General features: G+C 33.9%; 1 protein-coding gene across 1 annotated transcript in view; it reads right to left on the bottom strand.

Annotated features, from left to right (window-relative positions):
- Positions 1-21756, bottom strand: part of Cdh19 (cadherin 19) — a 106287-nt gene that overhangs the window by 58980 nt on the left and 25551 nt on the right. The window contains exons 2-3 of the mRNA XM_008840673.2: positions 14165-14468; positions 9415-9712 (exon numbers count right to left, since the gene is read on the bottom strand). Coding sequence (XP_008838895.1) covers positions 9415-9712; positions 14165-14356 — 490 coding nt within the window. The 5' untranslated portion in view covers positions 14357-14468. The remainder of the gene's footprint in view (positions 1-9414; positions 9713-14164; positions 14469-21756) is intronic.

The following is a 21756-nucleotide window of genomic DNA, read 5'->3' on the forward strand; positions in this document are numbered from 1 at the left end:
CAAAATTAGTCATCCATCCATTACACCTTTTTGTAAGTGTAGAAACTTTTTGGCCTCATTAAATATTTTCTTCTAATCTAACTTGTTTGAATCACATTCCTTTGTGTTTCTGAAAAACATAACTTCCATTGTCTGATCATGTTTTTCACTAACTATATCCTCATCTTTGTGTGAGCTATGATTTTTCTCTAATATATTATGGGAAATTTTTACATTAGAAACAATATTTGCACAGTTATATATCTATATTCTTTTTAAATGATCCCATTATTTTATTTGTATATAAATATGCATTTTGAAATTTTAAATCTCAGTAATAAGCAAATTTTTAGACTTCTAATGCATTTATAAGAGCTTTAAAAATGGGGCTATATATATTTCAATGGAAATATATTTATATTTACATGTATACATGCATATGTATTCTATTCCTATATCCTACACACATATACATCATACATAGGTATGTATGTATGAATGTATATTTACATGTTCCATATACTCATTTTTTTTTCTGTAAAAGTTTCTAAGAGAAATAATGTAGGAAGCTGTTGAAAGGAATACTAACTAGCATTCCAAAAACTTTCTGGTATTTGTCCACTTAAATTTAAAACATTATTCCAGAGTCATTTATAGTTTAATGGGTTATGGCTTAGTGACTTCATTTTATAAATTTAAAGTTACTTTACAATCAGAAAATCTATCAATATGAAAGGAGAACGTAATGTGAAAAATTAATCAACTTCTAAAGCACTTCTGGAAAAAATAATAAACTTTCATTTGGATAAAAATTTTAGATAACTGAGGGCTGGATTAATGGCTCAGTGATTAAGAACACTTGTTATTCCTCCAAAGGTCCAGGATTCGATTTCTAGTACCCACATCTAACAACTGACTGTAAGTACAGTTCCAGGGACTCCTACAACCTCTTCTGATGTCTGTGGAAATTGCATGACCTGAAAGGACTTACACACATGCAGGTAATAGAAATAAAAACTAAAATATATTTTTAAAGATTTACATAACTGAAATAAAGTTTGACTTTGTAAATCCAAAAGTGGACATTGTTTTAAACTCAATGGTGATCAATCAGGCTTAATTGTGAAGTGTTAAAAGTATTCCTCCAAAATGGTAAAGTGACAACTGCCAAAGCTGACTTTTACATTGTACTGAGAATCAGAAAGCTGTATCATGTATTTACAAAAAACATGACAAACTGATGTCTATTAGAAAAGAATTAAATGAAGCTCTAAAAATTATAATCATTTAGTAGAAAAATATTTTTACTAGAAAAATAAGAACAGTCTATTATACTAAATAATTTACAAAAGTATTAGAGGATTTTCACAGGAATCAATATATCAGAATTGGAATGACATAGCTCCTTCTTTAATTACTAGCATTACAATTTAGGACATCATTTTCTAATTAGAAATATATAGCTGATGCCAGCTCTTACAAGTATCTGTTTAATATGTGCTTGAAATAAAATTCTTAAGAAATGAAAACAGATAATGGGATCATCCTTCTCTGAGTGACTTCAGCAACCCAAGGTCAGCTTGGTAAAGTATTTATGGTTTGGTCAGTGATCACAGAGTTATGTGAAAAATGAAAATAAACCAAATGCCTAGACAATTTGCAGCTTAAGGATCCCCTTAAATCAATGTCTATCTATCTTATTATATTAAACAAACTAGAACTAGAAAAAATTCACTATGAATCATATTGTAATATGAACAACTCACTAGTTAGGTTTCTTCTTCACATAATAAACATATGTACTCCATGCATTAGTCATGTGTTCCACATTTATATCAACAGTTAAAGTTATTTGACTATGTAATTCTTGAGAAATGTTCTGATAAATACAAACTTGGAGGCATGTCTTTCTACTTACCTACTGAATCTTTACAACTACTCTAGATTTTTTGTGAAAATAAGCATATGATATTTGAACTTGCTTATGTTCTCTCACATTATTTGCAGAAACCTGTTATGGAGATAACACAGGATATAAAGTTGTATCAAATACTTCAAAACAAAGGTTCAATATACCACCTTTGAGAAATTCTCTTGCTGATTAAATTTACTTGTTATGACACCAATAGGAAATTAAAATGAAATTATGGTATAGTATTAAGAAGTAAAATACATGCAGTACATATGCTCTTTCATATAAATTGCTTTTGCTGAGGCAATGTTAGTAAATGCTACATTATGATGCAAAATTAAAAATATAAAGATTGGATTGTGTTCATGACAGAATCAATAAAATTCTTAATACATTAAAGCTATTCCATAGTCACTGGGTAAACCCTGGTATTAGAATTGGTAACTCTGTCTCTAATGACTTATTTGACAGTTATTATCAAGCAGGAGTTTTCAGACTTAATGATTCCCATCCAAATGTTTAACATCAGCAAGAGAATCTCATTGGCTGCTGGTTTCTCATCTAACAGAGTGTTTTATTCTCTAGTAATGATAGGAGCCATCCAAACACAAACACATAAAATAGTGATCAATTTTTTCATGCACACTAATTTAGATATTATAGAGGCTATAAGGAATTCAAGGACCTGTTGCAAGGGCAATTCATAATTAAATCTTATGTTTGCTGCTGAACACTTACATAAACACATGTGCCACAGTTTATTTTAGTGTTGATTGTTGAGATTCAAACCATAAATTTTATAATGACTCATTTACTTTACTATGCAATATTGTTTTGATGTAAGACTTAGAATGCAGGTTAATAGGTGTCCTTACAAAGAAGGTATAATTATATATTGGGAAAATCATTTGAACATGCATGATTATTTATCTTACATTTATTGAGATGACGGTATTACACAAAATTGTTTTTATATGTATCTTACCAGTGTGATTTTGTTAAGAAAGAAATAGTGAAAAAGTGAATCAAGTGAGCATGCAATAAAATTCATTAGAAAAATAATTACTTTGTCAAAGCCTCTGCTTATACATTCAAACCCCACTCTTCACTAGGAAGACTTTAACTTATTGACAAGTCCTGACTGACACAACCTTGTTGAATTTATCTTTAGGGAAAATTACAACACAAAACCTATAAGTAACACTTGGGAAACAAGTGCTATTTCTCCACTTCTCACTTTAACTGTGAACTGTTTTTCAATTACTTTTTTTCTTTCTGACCACTACACTTGAAAATAGGCCAATGTTAGTGTTTTCAGGCTATATTTTCTTCCACCGATACTTTTCAAAATATGAGCAGAATTTAAGTTAAACATATTATACTTTGTCAGGCATAGCAAATGATGTGTATTGATCCCCTGTACCAGAATCAGCTACATTCCAACTTCTCCAGAGCTCACACCTCCCATTAGCTAGATAGACCCTCCTCATACTCTCTGCATCCTGCCTTGAGGTTAGGTCACCTGCTTATTCCAACTTTGACCTCCAGATTAGCCACATAAGCAATATCCCTTCCACGGCCTCTTGAGCCACATGCTCTGGTACCAATTCCATCCTTCCTGCTCTAGGAATGAGATAACCCTCCACAGGCAGGCCCAATCTTGGCTTGGGGTTAGGCCCCTCCTGTTCCCTCCATCTGAGACCTGAAGGCTAGTCTGCTAAGTTAGACCCTGCCCACAGCAGTTTGATCCCCTGCACCTGAACCAGCTATACTCTAAGTTCTCCAGGAGTTATTTACCCTGCTTAGCCAGCTAGACCCTCCCCAAGCTATCCTCACCCAGGCCTTCCCCTAGACTCCCCCTTGTCCTACCACCTGATAGCTCCAGACTAGATTCATATGTCAGATCCTGCCCACTGGGTACAGCTTCATTCTCCCTACACCAGGGATCATATTTACTCTGTTTAGCCACATATAGCCTCTCCACACTGCCCCCATCACCTTAGGCCTAGGGTCCTCCTACTCACCCCACCAGAAAACTATTGACTAGCCTGCCAGAATTGGCTACTTCATAATTTCAAAGTGGGCATGTATAGCAAGTCAGACCCATTTTGTCCCTCCAATAAAAAATTAAATATGAGGAACTGAAGCACTATGTATACCTGATCAGAAAGCAATAAAGCTACATCAACAAATAATGCACATTCTACTCAGTCTCCCATGGAAAGTTTCTCTAAAATTGGCCATAAACTGGGGCACAAAACAAACCTGAACAAATACAAAAATAAATAAGTGAATAAATAAAATAAAAATTTAAAAAGTAAAAAAGAAAAAAGAAACAGTTCCATGCATTCATTCAGAACACAATGTAGCCAAAAGCACATGGCTACAGGAGTCATATATCCTAGAGGGAACCTATTTGTCACACCCCAATGCTAAATATGCATCATTTTATCTATAGACAAGTGTATCTCTTACTGCTCATCCAAAAAACTACATTTCACACCAGATAAAAACTATTATAGAGCTCCACAAATAGTCACACAGAGAGAATAAATATCACTGAGATGCCCAGTCCTAGTGACACATCTACATTGCAACCTCAACATTTAAGGCTCAGGGAACCTTATGCAACAGATGGTGACTAACACAGAAAGCCACAACTATCCCAAATGTGGAGAATAAGATTGCAGAGTACCTATCCCTGGCTAGGATTCCTATATTAAATCTCTGTCACCCAAGGCTCAGCGACCATTGTGTAAGAAGGGTAGGAGAAGTGGATGACCAGAAGGAAACAGTTTTGCAAACAATTTGTCAGTTATACATTTGAACTCACAGCAGTGGTGACAGCATGCATAAGATCCATGCAAACTCAAATCAGAAAAAAAAAAAAAAAAAAAAAAGCATCGAATTGGAGAAACGGGTAAGAAATTCCAACCTTAGTCAATAGTGCCAAGAGGAATAGGAACTATTGGCAGCCAGAAGTTACATTAGATAGGTTCACAAGTTTCTGGTCAATGAACTCACATCAAAAGACATTTGGGGACACTAACCTGACTCAATAGATAGGCCTTAACATATGTGACAAAGGTATCAAATCCAGTCAGGTGGGGGGGGCTATGGTAGATGCAAGATGCAGTTAAGGTACGGGTTTAAATATGATTAAGATGTATTATGTGAAATGCCCTAAAATTAACAAAATTAATAGAATAAAAAGAAACAAATGATATATTCAGAAAGAATAAGAGCAACTAACCCAAACTCACTTATTTGAATTCATGTGTTTAAAGTTTTGTGATTCTTAGAGTCTAAATTTTAACTGTGGTGCATTTTGAAATATCAGATTTTATTTTCTGAGAGGTGATTATAATTCTTTACATTGGTACATATTTTGAATTTGAATTTACTCTATTTTGAAATATTACTGCATTATGATTTACTTGTATTATATTAATGCTAAACATTAAGAAATTTAGTGTGAATTTCTACATAAAAAACCATGTGATTAAAGATTTTTCCTTAATAATATCAGACTTCATGATGATTTTTTTCATTTGCATTTAAGACCTAAAATGCTATAGTATTCTTCCTTATTGAATAAGGTAAGTGCCTCACTCATTAATCATGTCATTCTTTATAATAAATAAATGATAAGAAAAAATATAAGTGCTTGCAGATGCTTGATAATGCTGAAAAGGATGCAGTTTACATACTCTTGCTATGAAAAATTGGTTTTATAATATTTACTTTGCTAAGCTCAAAAAATGGTGATAAATAAACTACTATTGCTACTCATCTTTTCTACAAGAATAAACATGTACAAAGCAAATTTTAAGGGACTCGGATTTAATTTTTTCTCTTTACATATATACATACATAATGATCATAGGGTTGCAACACCAAGTTTTATTCACAGCATCGAAATTATAAATGTTTACCTATGAATTTTCTGTTGTTCACATAATGTGATGATGACCTATTTTATTAAATCAATACTTTTTGATGATTTGTGGAAAACATCATACCTGAGTTTGCAATTTATGATCAAATGAGGGTAATAGTAAGAGGAACTTTCATGTTTTTCTGTGTGCTATTAACTAAGTACACTAAAGAAAGAGGGTTGCTGCTCATGCAACAGCATTAGAACTTTAATTTTAAATGTTGTTCCACTCTTTGACATGATAAGATTTTATGTGAAAACTAGCAACCATCATTAAAAGGACACACCATGATTTAACAGGTCATTCATTGGGTACAATGGAAGACATACAAATAAATGTTCAGCTTCTGCTCTGAAAGGTTTCAGAATGATGAATGAGCATGCACTGCTGATCCATAATCCCTTGCATCACATGCACCTGGAGTCATCCTGCTTTACACATTAAGCATGGTTATCACCCAAATTGCTCTCAGGATATGTAGCATTTACATACATACATGTATCTCTTCATTTATTCAATCATCACAAACCTCAGGCATTCTGCATTTTTGAATCTATACATTTTGTATTTTCATGTAGTGCAAAGAAAATAACTTTGTAATCCAGAGTGGCAAATGGGAAAAATGTAATTTTTTTATTTCAATTCCACTTGAGAGTTCATGTTTCAAAGCAAACGCATTTCAAATATAAATGCAATCAAGGAAAAATGCATTATATGTAAAAAATGTGTGTTTAATACACAAAGTCAATACAAGAATAAAAGCAACACATTAAAGCTTCAAAATATATACAATATTTTGGTGAATAAAAAATAAATAATTAACTAAATAGAGTCCACCAAAAAACATTTTGCAATTTTTTCTCCTGGTAATATATTCAAATATGAATTTGCTTCAGTATCTTAAGCCAAATTTGAAGTTCAAGGTACAGATGCAAATAATATAATTGGTCATTGATTCCAAATCAATAAAACATATTTAAGAAAGACAAACAAAGCTTTGGCAGTGGCTTGTTCTTAAATGAAATGAAGAGGGAAAAGGGAAGAAAGGCAACTTATCATATTTCTCAGGAAATTTGAGATCAAAAACCATGAATTAATAATGAATATAAAGATGAGATGAAGAATTAAGGAAGTATTTACAGACAAGAATCACAACATTCAGTCATCAAACACCGAGAGAAACAAATGAGTCACATATAACTTTATTAGTTCATTCATTTCTTAAAAGTTAACAAAAATACATTTTTGTTGCAGAACGAAAAAAAAGGTTGGAAAAGTAGTGTGACTATCCCCTATTTCTGTAGTAGACACTGGAATAACCACTGACTATCAATTTTCTCAACCTTTCCTTCTGTGGAAGGTTTAAAAATGCTCATTGATTCTATTGTTTTACCATACTAAACCTGAACTCTGATTGACACTCCCACAGGACATACTGAGTTAGGCAAAATGACTCAATATTTTACAAACGCACTTCAAACTGCACTGAGCAAAGAAATATTTATAGCCAAATACTGCATAAACCAAACATTTTTATGAGCCGTGCTATAAAACTATAATGTAAGCAAAAATAATTGCCTGTGGCTCACTAATTCTGTAAAATAGCTGTTTGTTGTCTCCTTTTATCTATGTAAAGTTTTGTAACTTTTCCCAGATCTTGTTTTTATATCATGCTTCACTGATAAAAATGACCCCATTGCATTGCCCCAGGTTTCATGACACACTTTTTTCAAGACTATTTTGACAACAGTTACATCACTGTTATAATGTTTCAAAAAGTTATTTTATGGAATAATTTCATATGAATAAGGTATTATATTTCAGGAATTGTTTCTCACTTCCTCATTGAGACCAAGTTTTTCTGGTGCTTGCTACCATTTCTTCAAGCAAGCTGACCCCCAAATATATAAATAATTCTCCAGCTTCCTGTCTCTATGTCCAATCTTGTTGTAGGAGTTCTAGGAGTACAGATGTGTATCTACAGCATCTGTATTTTATTTTTAACATGGGCTCCAGAAATGCAAACTCAAATCATCTGCCTTGTGTGGCAAGTACTTTTACCCAAAGAGCCAACTCCTTAGATACTCATATATTATTAATGTTTTTGATTTGTTTTTATTTTATGTGAATTGCTATTTTGCCTTCATGTATGTAAGTCTACCCGTGTTATGCAGTGCCCACAGAAGCCAGAAGAGGCTGTTGAATACCATGGAACTGGAGTTACACACAGTTGTTAGACGCCTTGTGTGTGATGCAGTGCCCACAGAAGCCAGAAGAGGCTGTTGAATACCATGGAACTGGAGTTACACACAGTTGTTAGACGCCTTGTGTGTGATGGGATTCAAACCTGGATCTTCTGCAAATACAGCCAGTGCTCTTAAGTGCTGATTCTTCTCTCCAGCCCTAATATATTCTTTTTTAATAAAAATTATTTTATATAGCCATATATCAATTAAAATTAGTAAACTTTTTGTGTATTTGACTGAAATATAAATTCCATTCTACAAATTAACTCCCATATGTCCTTTATCATTCAATTTTGACTTTTACAAAAAGACTCTAGATGTTAGGCGTATGATACATGCTGAATAAATGAGGAAGAGGCCAAAGAAGAAAGAATACAGAATAGGAGAACAGAAAAAGGCACTGGTGGAGGAGGAACAAAAGATAAAATAGTGTCAGGAAAGCAAAAAAGCTATTCTTTCATTTGCGTGGTTATCACTTTTGTGTAATCTAAGAGTTTTTTTTATATTTTAATGCACACTATGTTGTGGTGAAGTACTTATCTTCTAAACAGTGTAGAATATCATCTTTAATTCCTACCTGGGTTGTTAAAAATTGAAAAATCAGGAAAAATATAAATTGAGATATTTATTTTACAATTGTATGATTCCAATTTTTCATAAAGCAGTTTCAAAATGGGCTAGCGTCATTTAAATAACTGTTGCTGATTCATTTATTCGTCACAGTTAAGCAGACTTTTAAATGAAATTCTACTATATATACTGTTTTTCGGTTTTTTTGGCTGACTTAATGACCAAACTTTGCATAACCATAACTTCTCCTAATTATGAACTATTTATGATCTCCAAGATATTTCATTATTTTTTCCTACTGAAATCACCTGTTTTAAATCATTAAGTTTAAGACTCGAAAAAAATAAATTGAAAACTTGAAACAACTACAGCTGCATGTAAAAGTTCAACCACTTTCCTTTGTTCTGTTCTGTGCCGCCCATGGCTTCGATGAGCCACAGTACCTTTGCTCTTACAAATTCCTTTTCCCTATTTCTTCATACACTTCTTCCAGAAGCTGTAATCGTTCAAACACATTGGAGCTTTCTTTCTTTATCATTTTCAAGACTGTGATGTAATTTTAATAACATAATTTATTAAACTCTAATTGCACATTATAAAATGTTATTATATTGTCTGATTTAGCAAATATTTAACTGAAACAGGTTTGAAGAAGGAGGATATACTAAAGAGCTATAGAATTTAAAGAAATGCAATACCAAAACATGCTCAAATTTTTAAATCTCTTTTCATTGTTAATAAAACACTGATGTAAATTAATATGTAATACCTTCTGGAGACATCTCAGGTACAACGGCCTCATAAGGTTCATCTAGGAATTTTGGTTCACTGTCATTGATATCCGAAACTCTGATGACAAACTCAGACTCAGGTTCCACAGCCTTTCCAGTGATGGTGTCTATTACCTGGGCTCTCAGGATGTAGAGTGACTGTTTCTCTCTATCAAGTTTCTGAGTGGTAAATATGTCACCTGTTCGTTCATCGATGCTGAAGCTTCCAGCTCCACCTCCAGTTTCCAACAGCTTGTACTGGAAAGAGCTATTTCCATCATCTAAATCAGATCTTAACTGCAAGTGAAAAGACAGACAAGAAGATTGCAGACACACTAATAATGTCAAAATGCTATTTATGATTCAATCATTTCCAAAGGAATGAATCCACATATTCCTACATCATACTGAGTTAAAAATATCAACATAAAAATTAACATCTACATTAGGCAGAGGACAGATTTCCTAATTTTCAATAAAAAAAACTATCACAATTTTATTGTCATAAATAAATAATTCTGATTAAAATGTTGAAATTTTAAAGTCTCATATTAATTATGTACATCCAGTATTGATTTTTATGAGTATGTGTTTAGTCAGTAATCTTGGAGATCTATATATTGTTGGGAAACATAAATTTTCAATACAAATTTTCTGTATTGTGTGAATGTGCACAAGAAATATGAAAATATTTTAATTGACTTCAGGAATCCAATGGGAAAATAATAATCTCAACAATGTATTTATTGCCTGCACTGAAATCTACAAACTGCCTTATATTTTTACAAATAATGACACACCATGAGATAATGCTCATCAGCACTTTTTCCTTTTTTTTTTTTTTTTCTTTTTTTATTTGTCTCAGCAACTTTTTATTTAACTTCAGGACTTAAAAATATTTCCCTAGGTAAGAATTCTAAAATAGTCGTTATTTCCTTTTGAAAATGAGACATGGAACCTCGAGAAAAACACCTTTTGTTGTTGTTATTGTTTGTTTTGTTTTGTTTGACAGTATCTCTGTAGCTCCAGCCCAACTGGAACTCACTATGTAGAACAGGCTGGCCTCGAACTCACAGAGATTCACATGCTTCTGCCCCCAAAGTGCTGGTATTAACAATATATACCACCACACCTGGTGTAGCACTTATTTTTTTAAAATGTGTTTGTCTTTTGTGTATGTGTGTGTGTGCGTGTGTGTGTGTGTGTGTGTGTGTGTGTGATGCCTGTATGTGAGTCATCAGAGGGCACAATGTGGGAGCTGGTTATCTCTTTCCAGCATGTGAGTCCTAGGAATCAACTTGACAATGTGTACCTTTACCTCCTGAGCCATCTCACAAATCAGAATCAGTCCTTTCTATGGAAATGAGAAAACTGAAAAATCTTAAAACATTCAATGAGTAACATGGATTTTGTGTAGGTTTACGTCTTAGACAACAGACTGTACAATCCCACATCTTCCCCTGAGGACTATATTACAGTGATTTATACTTCAAGGGACTAGGGATGCAGCTTATGTGTTGGAGTGCTTGCCTAGTATGTATGAGTTTGATTCTAAGTACCACAAAAATGAGCATGGAGGTGCAGTCCTCTGATTCCAGCACTATAAAAGGCAACAGTAGCAGTTCAAGATCATCCTCAGCTACATATTACTTCCAAGATCAACCTGACATAAAGGCCTTTATTAAAACAAACAAAGAAAAAAATTAAACCCTTAAAATTTAGAAATTCCTCTAAGTAATATAAACTCTCTGCATCTTATTGTACAAAGTTCTCAAATATATATTTCTTCTTGTGTTTATACTATCATCTGGAAAGAACAAATATTTCATGATTCATAATTCTGATGAATTTAGAATTTAAAATGTATAAGTAAAAATGCACAGCTGGACAGATAGCTCAGTGTTTAAGAGCATTGGTTGCTCTTCCAGAGGACATGGGTTCAGTTCCCAGCATCTAGATGGTCAATAACAAATGTCCAGAACTCTAGTTCTTAGGGCTTCATTACCACTTCTGGCCTCTGTGAGCAATGCATGAAATGGGAGCACTTACATTCATTCAATCAAAGCACTCATACACATAAAATAAATAAATGAGGTTTAGAACAGTGTATGAAAAATGAAAGTGTCTTTTGGATAGTTAAATTGGCAGTGTGGCTTCCCATTTGCAAGTTATTTTATATGGATACATTTTAACACAGGGATGGCTTTGTGATTGACCTTGCTCGTATCTCAAGCCACCATTTGTGAACATGTTCCTTTTCGGTGTAAGACTCCAGTGAAAGTACGGTTAACCAAAAAGCACAACATTAAACCAATTCATAAAAATTGCTCAAGTTGCAAGTAATTACTCTGGACCAACTAAAACTATTTAACTTAACAGTTAACTGTTTATAAAGTGAATAAAATTTACTATGACACAATGTTAAGAAATGTATGACAGTAAAGTTATATTCCAATTAATGTTTCAAATATGAAAAAAAGGCCCATCTTTTTATATGATAATATTTTGACATAATTTGAGATTTATTCAATGACAGATTTAAGATAAGTTAAATTTAGAAATTAAGGAATTCTTTCCAAATATATTTATGGCATAAATTTCCAAAGATCAATGAGCTTAGTATTTTTAGAAATGATTTATTTATTTTTATTTTATGTGTATATGTGTATTGCCTGCATGTATGTAAGTGACACATGTCATGCATTGCCCACAGAGGTCAGAAGTTTTCAGAAGAAGTCATTGCATCCCTTGGAACTGGAGTTACAGACAGTTGTTATCTGCCATGTGGGTGCTGGGAATTGAACCCTGCTCCTCTGTAAGAGCAACCAGTGCTCTTAACTGCTGAGCCATCTCTCCAGCTCTGAGCTGAATATTTTGAAGGACCAGATTAAGCATAATAAAACCTCCAAAATGTTGTCTTTGTTATTTGTTTGCTTTATAATGTCACAAAACATATCAAGCAAATTCATACCTACTAGACACTAGTATATTTTATTAAATTTCTTATATTTCTAAATTTGTTTTCTCAGATAGGTAAGAACTATCAAACTGGTAATTTTTACTTCAATGGCTAATTTTTACTTCATTACATTTAACAATTTAACCCCCTTTAGAAAATATATCATTCATGGAACTGATGTTTTCAGATCAACTACATTTTCCCTTTATTAGTTGTTTAATTATAAATACCTAAAATCTATTATGTCACTATTAATCCTAATCTTTTGGGGACAGAGGCAGGCAGATCTCTATGAGATCTAAGCCACCTTGACCCACACAGCAAGTTCCAGGCCAGCTGGGGATACAAGGAGTCCCTGTCTCAAAACAAACAAATAAATACTTTCATGTTCTAGAAGCCATGTGAAATAGTTTAGAAGGGAAATCTGCGAAATGGCTTTATGTATAATTTTGTAAGGCAAAAAGAACAAAGACTGAAAATATGGCTCAGCAGTTAAGAGCACTTGCTGCTCTTGTAGATGACCTAGGTTCAGTTCCCAGCACCCACGTTGCAGATCTCAACAGTTTATAACTCCAGACAAATGTCAGGGAATCTTATGCTAGTTTTTGACCTTGGTAGACACAAGGCAGGCACATGGTATACACACATGTGTTAAGGAAAATCCTCATGCATAAAAAATTAAATAAAAAAAGAAAGAGTAATAAGTGTAACCATTCACTTATGCATGATAATCATGTAGGAAATTTCCCTAGACATGTTGGAAAAATAGAAAAATATTTGTAGTAGCACACACATGCCCACATGGAAATGTTTTTCACCCCAACCTAAGCCTGTGGATGAATTCATTTGCATACTGCTTCCTGATATGTTAGGTAGAATTTCCATGGACTCTGGGTAGCCGACATTTCAGGTCACCTGACTTGACTGAGCAAAGCCAGTTAATGAATTTTGAAGGCTTCACCCTTTGGGTCTAATTAAATTTTATTACCAGTTAATTAGCAGTTGAACTTACTTTGGTATATTCATCTACAGAGAGACTTAAGAAAAGGATGCGCTATTGTAATTACTTGTGTTTAAAGAAAATGAAATAACAATGGAAAATAAAAATATAAAGTAGGGAGGCTCTGTCTAATTTAAAGACATTTTCTTAAAATATAATCTCCTAAACGTTGAAAAGTGTTGTTCTTTGTACTTCCACTTCACTACTCAAATGACACGTGGAGGCAGCTGAAGTTCCTGAGCTGGTGCAGGAGATGATGTCAATCTGCTTCCTTAAAAATGAATGAGAGGTAAATCAATAGCTACTTAGCATAGAAAATCAGGCTAAATATGTTGGTAAACGGTATTGACTCTGTGTAGCTGCTTTGATCCTTTTCCAAAAATAACACAATTAGTATCTAGAAGCTGATGAGGACATTAGAAAGTGAAATTTGAAACCCAGAACATAAACTATGCTTCATGGTTCACTCCTTCAATCTCAGCATTCCAAGGAAGCAGCAAATGGAGCTCTGTGAGATCCAGACCAGCTGGGGATACAGGAAAACCTTGTCAAAAAGAAAAAAAAAAAAAAAAAAAAAAAACAAAAAACAAAAGGAGGGGGAAGAACATTTCTTCTTCACAATTTTTATTTGTTGCTTGAAAATGTAAATTAAGTATTATGCTGGTGTTTCATTCTTTCTAAATGATTCCCTTAAAAATCGTAGAAATCATCAAACATTTCAACTTTCCTAACTCATTCATATCACATAGTTATAAAATCATTTACTGTATCTCTTTCGGAAAATAAGTACCCGTCCGACATGTTGATTAGGTTCCATTTCCTCTGGTACAACAAATTGGTTCCATACCCAGCCACGCTTAACTCTTCCAGGAGATGCTGCTGCTGACTGAGGCTTCTGTGCTTTCAAGTTTTCTGCAAGCGCAAGGCAAGGCCAGAGGAGAAGAATTACCAGCATCCAGAGTTTGAGGAAGCAGCAATCCATTCTATTATGTTTTTAACTATTATTCTTCACAGGAAATACGATGATGCATATAAAATATGTGTTTTTCTTAATAATCTTTTACAATCTTAAGTATCCTTTATAATCCTAAAACCTAGAAAACAAAACAAAAAATGACATTTTAAAAAGTAACATTATCTCACATAATTGGTATAGACAGGTTACAACTTTTGCAACTGGGAAAAATGAAATAAAACACAATTTATCTTCCATTTAAGCTACTTAATTGTATTTTGTAGCTCAGCAATGATGTGATTGCATTGCTGTAAATTTCCATTCAAGCATCATTTATTTAAATGCTCTCATAAAACTACCAGAAAGTCATAGTGTTCCCATAACAATCTCCTTGATTGACAGCTGACATTGAGATAGATGAGCTTTTATTAGTATTTAACTGGCTTACTTACTCTTTTTGTTTGTTTGCAGAGACAGCATCTCCCTGAAGCCCCAGCTGACCTGGAATTTGCTCTGTAGGCCAACCCAGCTTCCATCTTAAAGAAACCTGCCTGCCTCTGCCTTCAGAATGATGAAAACAAAGGCCTGTGCCACCAACCTGTACCCTACTTCCTCCCTCTATCTCAAGGAAACACCAGCTACCTGATTAAAACAGCAGTCAAGCCAGAAGAAAAATTATTCATACATTTCTTATCTTTTTACTTGCAAAATTAAGATTTATCTTAAAATTTCTCATGCTATATTCTATGAAATTAATTAGACAAAATATTTTCTGTTAAAAACCTAAGGGTGTTAATAATTAGACTAATGTTGTAAAGCACTTCGATTAGAAAGAGTGTGACAAATATTTACTCTTTTGCCATTTGAAAGATAAGGAAAAAAGGCCTCTCTCATCATAGCAAAGAAATAAGACTTTTTTACACAACAAATATAAGCAGAGGAAGTATGGGTAAATTGGTGCAACATTTGCAAGATTGGATACAAAAGGCATCTTCTAATTGTTGCGTACTAAAACAAACCTTCAGCATACTTTGGCTATTGAGAACCTTCTATTTTCCTGAGGTTGCTCTCACTACTGACAGGATGGCAGCTCTCAGTGTTTGCACATCTCCACAGCATTTTCATAAATCCAAATAGATTTACTTATCTGACTCTGAGGAAGAAAAGTAATCTAGTGGAATTCATAGTCAAGTTTAATAAGATAATCATCAGGAAGGTCATGGCGTCTAGGTTAGAAGCTTCTCTGCATGACCTTGTTGTGAATATTCTGAATGTATTTTTGAACAGCTCCTGAGAGAAAACCTAGGTCTTTGACTCTTGTTAGGAAGGGCTGTTACAAAACACTTAATTAAGAAAGAACACAGGGTTCTGTGATTCCTCTGTACATATCAAGCAGATGTGTTCTTTGGTATCCATTTATTTAATGAAGGTCAGTGAAGAAAATCAGCTGAGGGGAAATTTAACCCTTATATTGAAGTTTCAAAGTTTATATCGCATATTGTTTAGAAAATGTGTGTGTATGTCTACATATGTGTTTATCTCTGTGTGCTAGTATTCAAACCAAGAGCTTTGTGCATAAGAAACAAATGCTATCACTGAGTTACATACATACACATGTTTAGTAATATTAAACATGAGAAAAACTTAACTATTGGAAAGAGGAAATAATCACAACCTTTGTCAGAAATAATGTCAAACTACTGACAGCAGAATGTCATGTGTTAAATTTTTGTGTAAAACTTAAATCTATAATTGTAAATGTTATAAACTAAGTACAAGGCAGAACAAATAGGCACTTCATCACTAGCATGATTTTCTTATGAAAATAGGAAGAAATGTATAAATGTATAAACATAAAATAATGAGTGATGAAGAAATATTACATAGGTTAAATGAAGTAATATTTTCTTTGTTACTATTTTAAACAAGTTTCTTATTCATGCTATAAAAATAGTGTATTATTGGGCACATAAAAAATGAAAAACCAAAATAAATGGAGATAATGTCACAAATAACAAGACAGGAAAAGCAAATAAAAGAATGTAACTGTAATGCTAGTTGTTTGTCATGCCTTAGGAAGAGCATTTAAGCCAGGTGTCGTGGCACAGGCCTTTAATCCCATCACTCAGGAGGCAGAGGCAGGATCATCTCTGGGAGTTCAAGGCCAGCTAGGGACCAAAAGAAATAAAAAAATAAATTGAAGAAATAAGAAAGGAAGGAGCATTTAAATCACTAGATCATTCATCACCAAACAGAATACACACAAAAACAATAGTTAACCAGATCAGTTATATCCAGAATGATCTACAGTCTTTATAATTTAAATTTTCCAGATAGTTTTATAAGATTATATAATTTACAATTATTATGTAAATTCTTATGACCTAACTAGGCAAAAGTAATGCTATCAGGGTAAGGGACATATAGGGACATGTAGAGGAAATTATCATGTTTTTTATTTTTTATTTTTTGCTGACTTCTAATTCTATAGTAATGTTGAGTGTGTCCTGGTGACATCATGTCTGAAAAACAACTTAACTATGGGAAAATAAATGTACACATAGATCAGAGTGTGAGATCATAAATGAGCAAGTGTTATTTTTTTTTATTATTATTTTTTTAGTTTTTATGCATCAGAGCTTTACTTTGTAATCCAGGGTGACCTAAAACTTGAGATCCTCCACCTATCTGATGTCACTCACTTAAAGAAGGCCAATTGCCCCTCACCCAGGAATGATCGATCAGCTGGCAATAGTTCCTCAACTAAGCTTGGGGCTTCTTACTCATTTTCCCAGTTCTATGATAGTTTTTTGACTGGTTTGAGTTTGCAAGGGTCTTCAGCATATTCATGCCATTGTTGTAAGCTCTTATAAACATGTTCCCAGCCCTTGAAAAGTTGTTTCCTTGTGATAATTCACAGTCTTTGGGTCCCCTCTTCTACAATGGTCCCTGAGCCTTGGGTGGCAGAGGTTTACTGTAGGAGTCCTATACAGGAACATGCATTCTACAGTCTCTTATTTTCTACATTTTAGCTAGTTGTAAATTTCTGTGTTAATCAACCTCTGCTGCATAAGGAAGCTTTGCTGGTAAGAGTTGAGAAATACATTCAAATTCTCCCTAAACATTTTTCCACTATTTTCCATGAGCCTTAGGTGTAGCTGTAGTGGATGGGGGATTTTACTCAATAGGCTTTAACATATGTGTGAAATCCAGTGTGGGGGAGCATATAAGTGGTTATGGATAGGGGAGAGGGTCTAAATATGATTAAAATATATATGATGCACAAAAGTTCAATAAAAATATATATTATAAAAGCAAAGAAGCACACAGATACACAGACACAGACACACATACACAGATACACCAACACACCCAAAAACACACACAACCTTTGAGATTCTCTTGCTTCAGTCTCCAGAATGTTGGGAATAAAATAAAGTGCAACAAACAACTGATTTTTAACAGAAATTCAAAAAGAACATTGCTTGAGAAAAAAAAATCTTTAATATAAAATACCAACAAAAATATCTTTAATATAAAATATGTTCACTTAAGATTAAAAAGAAATTTTGATACATACTTTACCATATATAAAGTGACAAATACTTGATATATCTTAGAAGAAATATTTGTTAAGTGATACATTGTTTGATTCATATAAATATCAAAAACACATCGGTTAAAATCAATAAAATTTGTCAAAATTAGACATCTCTCTTCAAGAAAAACTGATTTCAATGAAAGTGTAACAACCTCTTCCAAACTCAAGAGATTAAACTGAAATGTATTTTATTCTCTGATGGATCTGTGAGTCAGAATTTCAAAATAGATTTCACTGAATTAAAACTAAGAATCAATTGCACTTCCCTCTCTGTGTATCTGTAAAGGAATCCCTTCCAGGCATTCCTCCCCAGCTGGATTCCATTGCTTTTCTTCTCAGACTCATGAACCTCAAGTTCAGCAACATTGCATGTTCAAACCTCTTTCTTTCTTATTTTCACATGGTTTATGTGGTTGTTTATCATGTTCCTCTGCTTTTCTCTTGCAATGGTATATCCAAGTACACTTAACTCTCCATATTTCAGTATTACTTAGAGAATCTCCTCCTGTTTCATAATGGTGATAATCATAGATTTCAGCCATTAGGGCCCTGATATTTTGGTCGTCATCTCGTAGCCTATAAAAATATGGTAATTTCGTTCTTTCTAGCTTGGGCAAAGGCCCACCTCTTTCTAGGCACCCCAGGCCTCTGGACTACCCTCTCAGCCCAGACTCGTTACTGCTTCCTGATCCCTTGGACCCAGACCAATCCAATTCTTTAGTCTAGATCCCTAGAGCCCTCAAAGCCTGTCCCCTACCCCACCTCACCTTTGCACACCTGAGACCAGCCTTCATCCCAGGCTGTCCCACCCCAACCTGCTTGGTATTCCTTAGGGCATGTTCCATTCCTGGTAAGTTTGACCATGCCCACTGTGTCTTGACTCCCACAACCTGATTCAGCCTCCTAGCTTTAAACATCCCCTTTCTCCTTCTAGCATGGGCACTGACCCACTTCTCTTGGCACCACAGACCTCTGGACTACTCACTTGGCCCAGATTCCTCACTGCTTCCTGATCCTTTGCACTCAGACCAATCCAATTCTTCAGTCTAGTTCCCTAGAACCCTCACAGCTTGCCCCCATCCCCAACTTGCTTTTGCATACCTGAGACCAGTTTTCATCCCCGGCTGTCCCCATCGCCAACCTGCCTATAGCAGCCACCTTCTTAGCTTGTCCTGGATTCCTGAGACCGGTCTCATTCTCTGACTTCCTGAGAGTCCTGGATCCTACCTCTACTTAGCAATCCTCCCTAATTGTACAGTGCCTGTGAACTACAGGGATCCAGACCTTAGGAGGAACCCTGAGAACATCTGATTCTCACACAACTTGGGCCTATGTTGGGACTCTTAGGCAGCATGACTAAAGTCATCTGGCCCCTCCAATATAAAATCAAAAGAGAGAACCTGGAAGCCTAGACCAACCAGCTATTCATTCCCAACAAGGAAAAAATAAAAGCACACAAAGTTTACAAACAGAAAGAGGCATAAACTCACCAAAGGAAGGCTTGAGTCTAACAAAAGAATCAAGAACTACAAAAGAAATCCACATGCCAAAGTCACAGCAGAAAAAAAAAAAATAATGACATGGAAAACTGAAATAATGTGTCCCCAACAAGTACCAACAGTCCTATAGAGGAGTACAATGAGAACCCCCTAAAGATAACACAGGACATGGAAATCAAAAGAACAATTATAAACATGATAAAATAATTCAATTAATTAAAACAACACAAAAACAAGAAAATTAAAGAACTGAAAGAAGATCAGGATAAGCTTCTGGGTGAATTCAGAAAAGAGTTAGAAATATTGAAAAATACTGAGGCTGAAACAAAGAAGGAAATGAAACACTCAATAAACCAATTAGAAATGATAGGAGAAAGCCTCACCAATAGAATGAATGAAATGCAAAACAGAATATCAAGACTTATGATAAAGTTGATGACTTGGACAGCTCAAGGAAAGATTATGAAAATTTTAAGAAAACACAGGAATAGAATATGCAGGAAATGTGTGACACAAAAAAGACCAAATTTTCCCATCATAGGCATAGAGGAAGGAGATGAGTCTTAAGATAATAGTATGGACCAGGTCTTCAACAGGGTTGTAGGAGAAAACTTTCCAAAATCAAAGAAAGACACTTTCATACAAAAACAGGAAGGACAGCACATAGAACACCAAATAGCAAGACCAGAAAAGAAACTTTCCATGGCATATCATAGTAAAAACACTAAACATACAGTAAAAGGAGAGAATCCTGGAAGCTGCAAAAGAAAAACAAGTCACATATAAAGGAAAACCCATCAGAATTACAGCTGACATCTCAGTGAAAACTCTGAAAGCCAGAAGAGACTGGATCAATGTATCCCAAGTTCTAAATGAACACAGATGTCAACTCAGAATACTTTACCCAGCCAAATCATCGATTATTGTTGAAGGAGAAAGAAAAATCTTCCATGACATAAATAGGCTGAAAGAATTCATGTCCACCAAAACCAGCCCTTCAGAGAATTCTCGAAGCAATACAAAGAGCTGACAAAAAGAACAACTATACCCAAGGTGTAACAGAAAGAAACTAAATGACAGTATAACTGTGGAAATGCACAGTTAGACCAAGAATGCAAACAGAATTCAAAATGACAGGAATTAATACACATTTTTCATTATTAACTTTAAATATCAATGGACTGAACTTCCCAGTCAAAAGACATGGAATGGATTAAGAAACAAATCCCATCTTTTTGTTTTCTGCAAGAAAGCAATCTCACTTTTAAGGACAGGGACTACCTTAAGGTACAAGCTTGGAAAGACATTCCAAGTAAGTAGTACTAAAAAAAAAAAAAAAAAAAAAAAAAGCAGGAGTTGGAATTCTAATATCTGACAAAAAGACTTCAAACTAAAACTAATTAGAAGAGATATAAAGGGGGTCACTTCATTCTAATCAAAGGAAAAATTGACCAAGAAGATAATGTAATCATGAACATATGTGCACAAACTCTGATGCACATAACTTCATAAAAACAGTACTACAGGACTTTAAGACCCAGATCAATCCCAACTCTCTAACAGTAGGGGACTTCAATATCCCATTTTCGCCATTAGAGAAGTCAAGAGGACAGAGAATAAACAGAGCAGCATCTTAATTACATAATACCATATATTGAATGGACCTAACAGACATCTATCAAATATTCACCCAAGCACCAAAGAATGTGCTTTCTATTTAGCACCCCACAGAACTTTCTCAAAAATTGACCACATACTAGGGCATAAAACAAGCCTTAACAATTATAAAAATATAATTTGACTGGTGATAGTCATGTATATAGAGATTAGAAATGCGTGTGAGAACGTCTCAATGTCAATTGCCTTGGAATGAATTTTTCTGTATGAAAAAAAACAAGTATCTTCTTGAAGTCCCTCAAATTAAGGTAAAGAATAAGAACAAATCATTCTGGAAGAACGCAAAGGAAAATAGCTTTAGATATTTAAGTGACAATTGAAATTATTCTCACAATTGTTTTAATAGTTTTTGTATAATCTTCATTGCTATTATGAGATATAAAATGTATTTATCAAATCTGTAGTCATTATGCCAAAAAATCTGAATTACTGTAACATTTTGTATATTGTTAAAACTGTAACTTTAATTTGAGGTTTTTTAAAAAGCATCTATTAAAATTTAAAGTGAATATTAAAAAAATAATAATAATTCCATGCATTCTATCATACCACAATGCAATAAAGCCTAAAATAAACACCAGAAGCAACCCTAGTAACTACATGGACACATGGAGATTAAACAACACAATCCTGAATGACGAATGGGTCAA

Source organism: Nannospalax galili, unplaced genomic scaffold (assembly GCF_000622305.1).
Source record: "Nannospalax galili isolate Female #2095 unplaced genomic scaffold, S.galili_v1.0 scaffold298, whole genome shotgun sequence".
Classification (NCBI taxonomy): Eukaryota; Metazoa; Chordata; class Mammalia; order Rodentia; family Spalacidae; genus Nannospalax; species Nannospalax galili.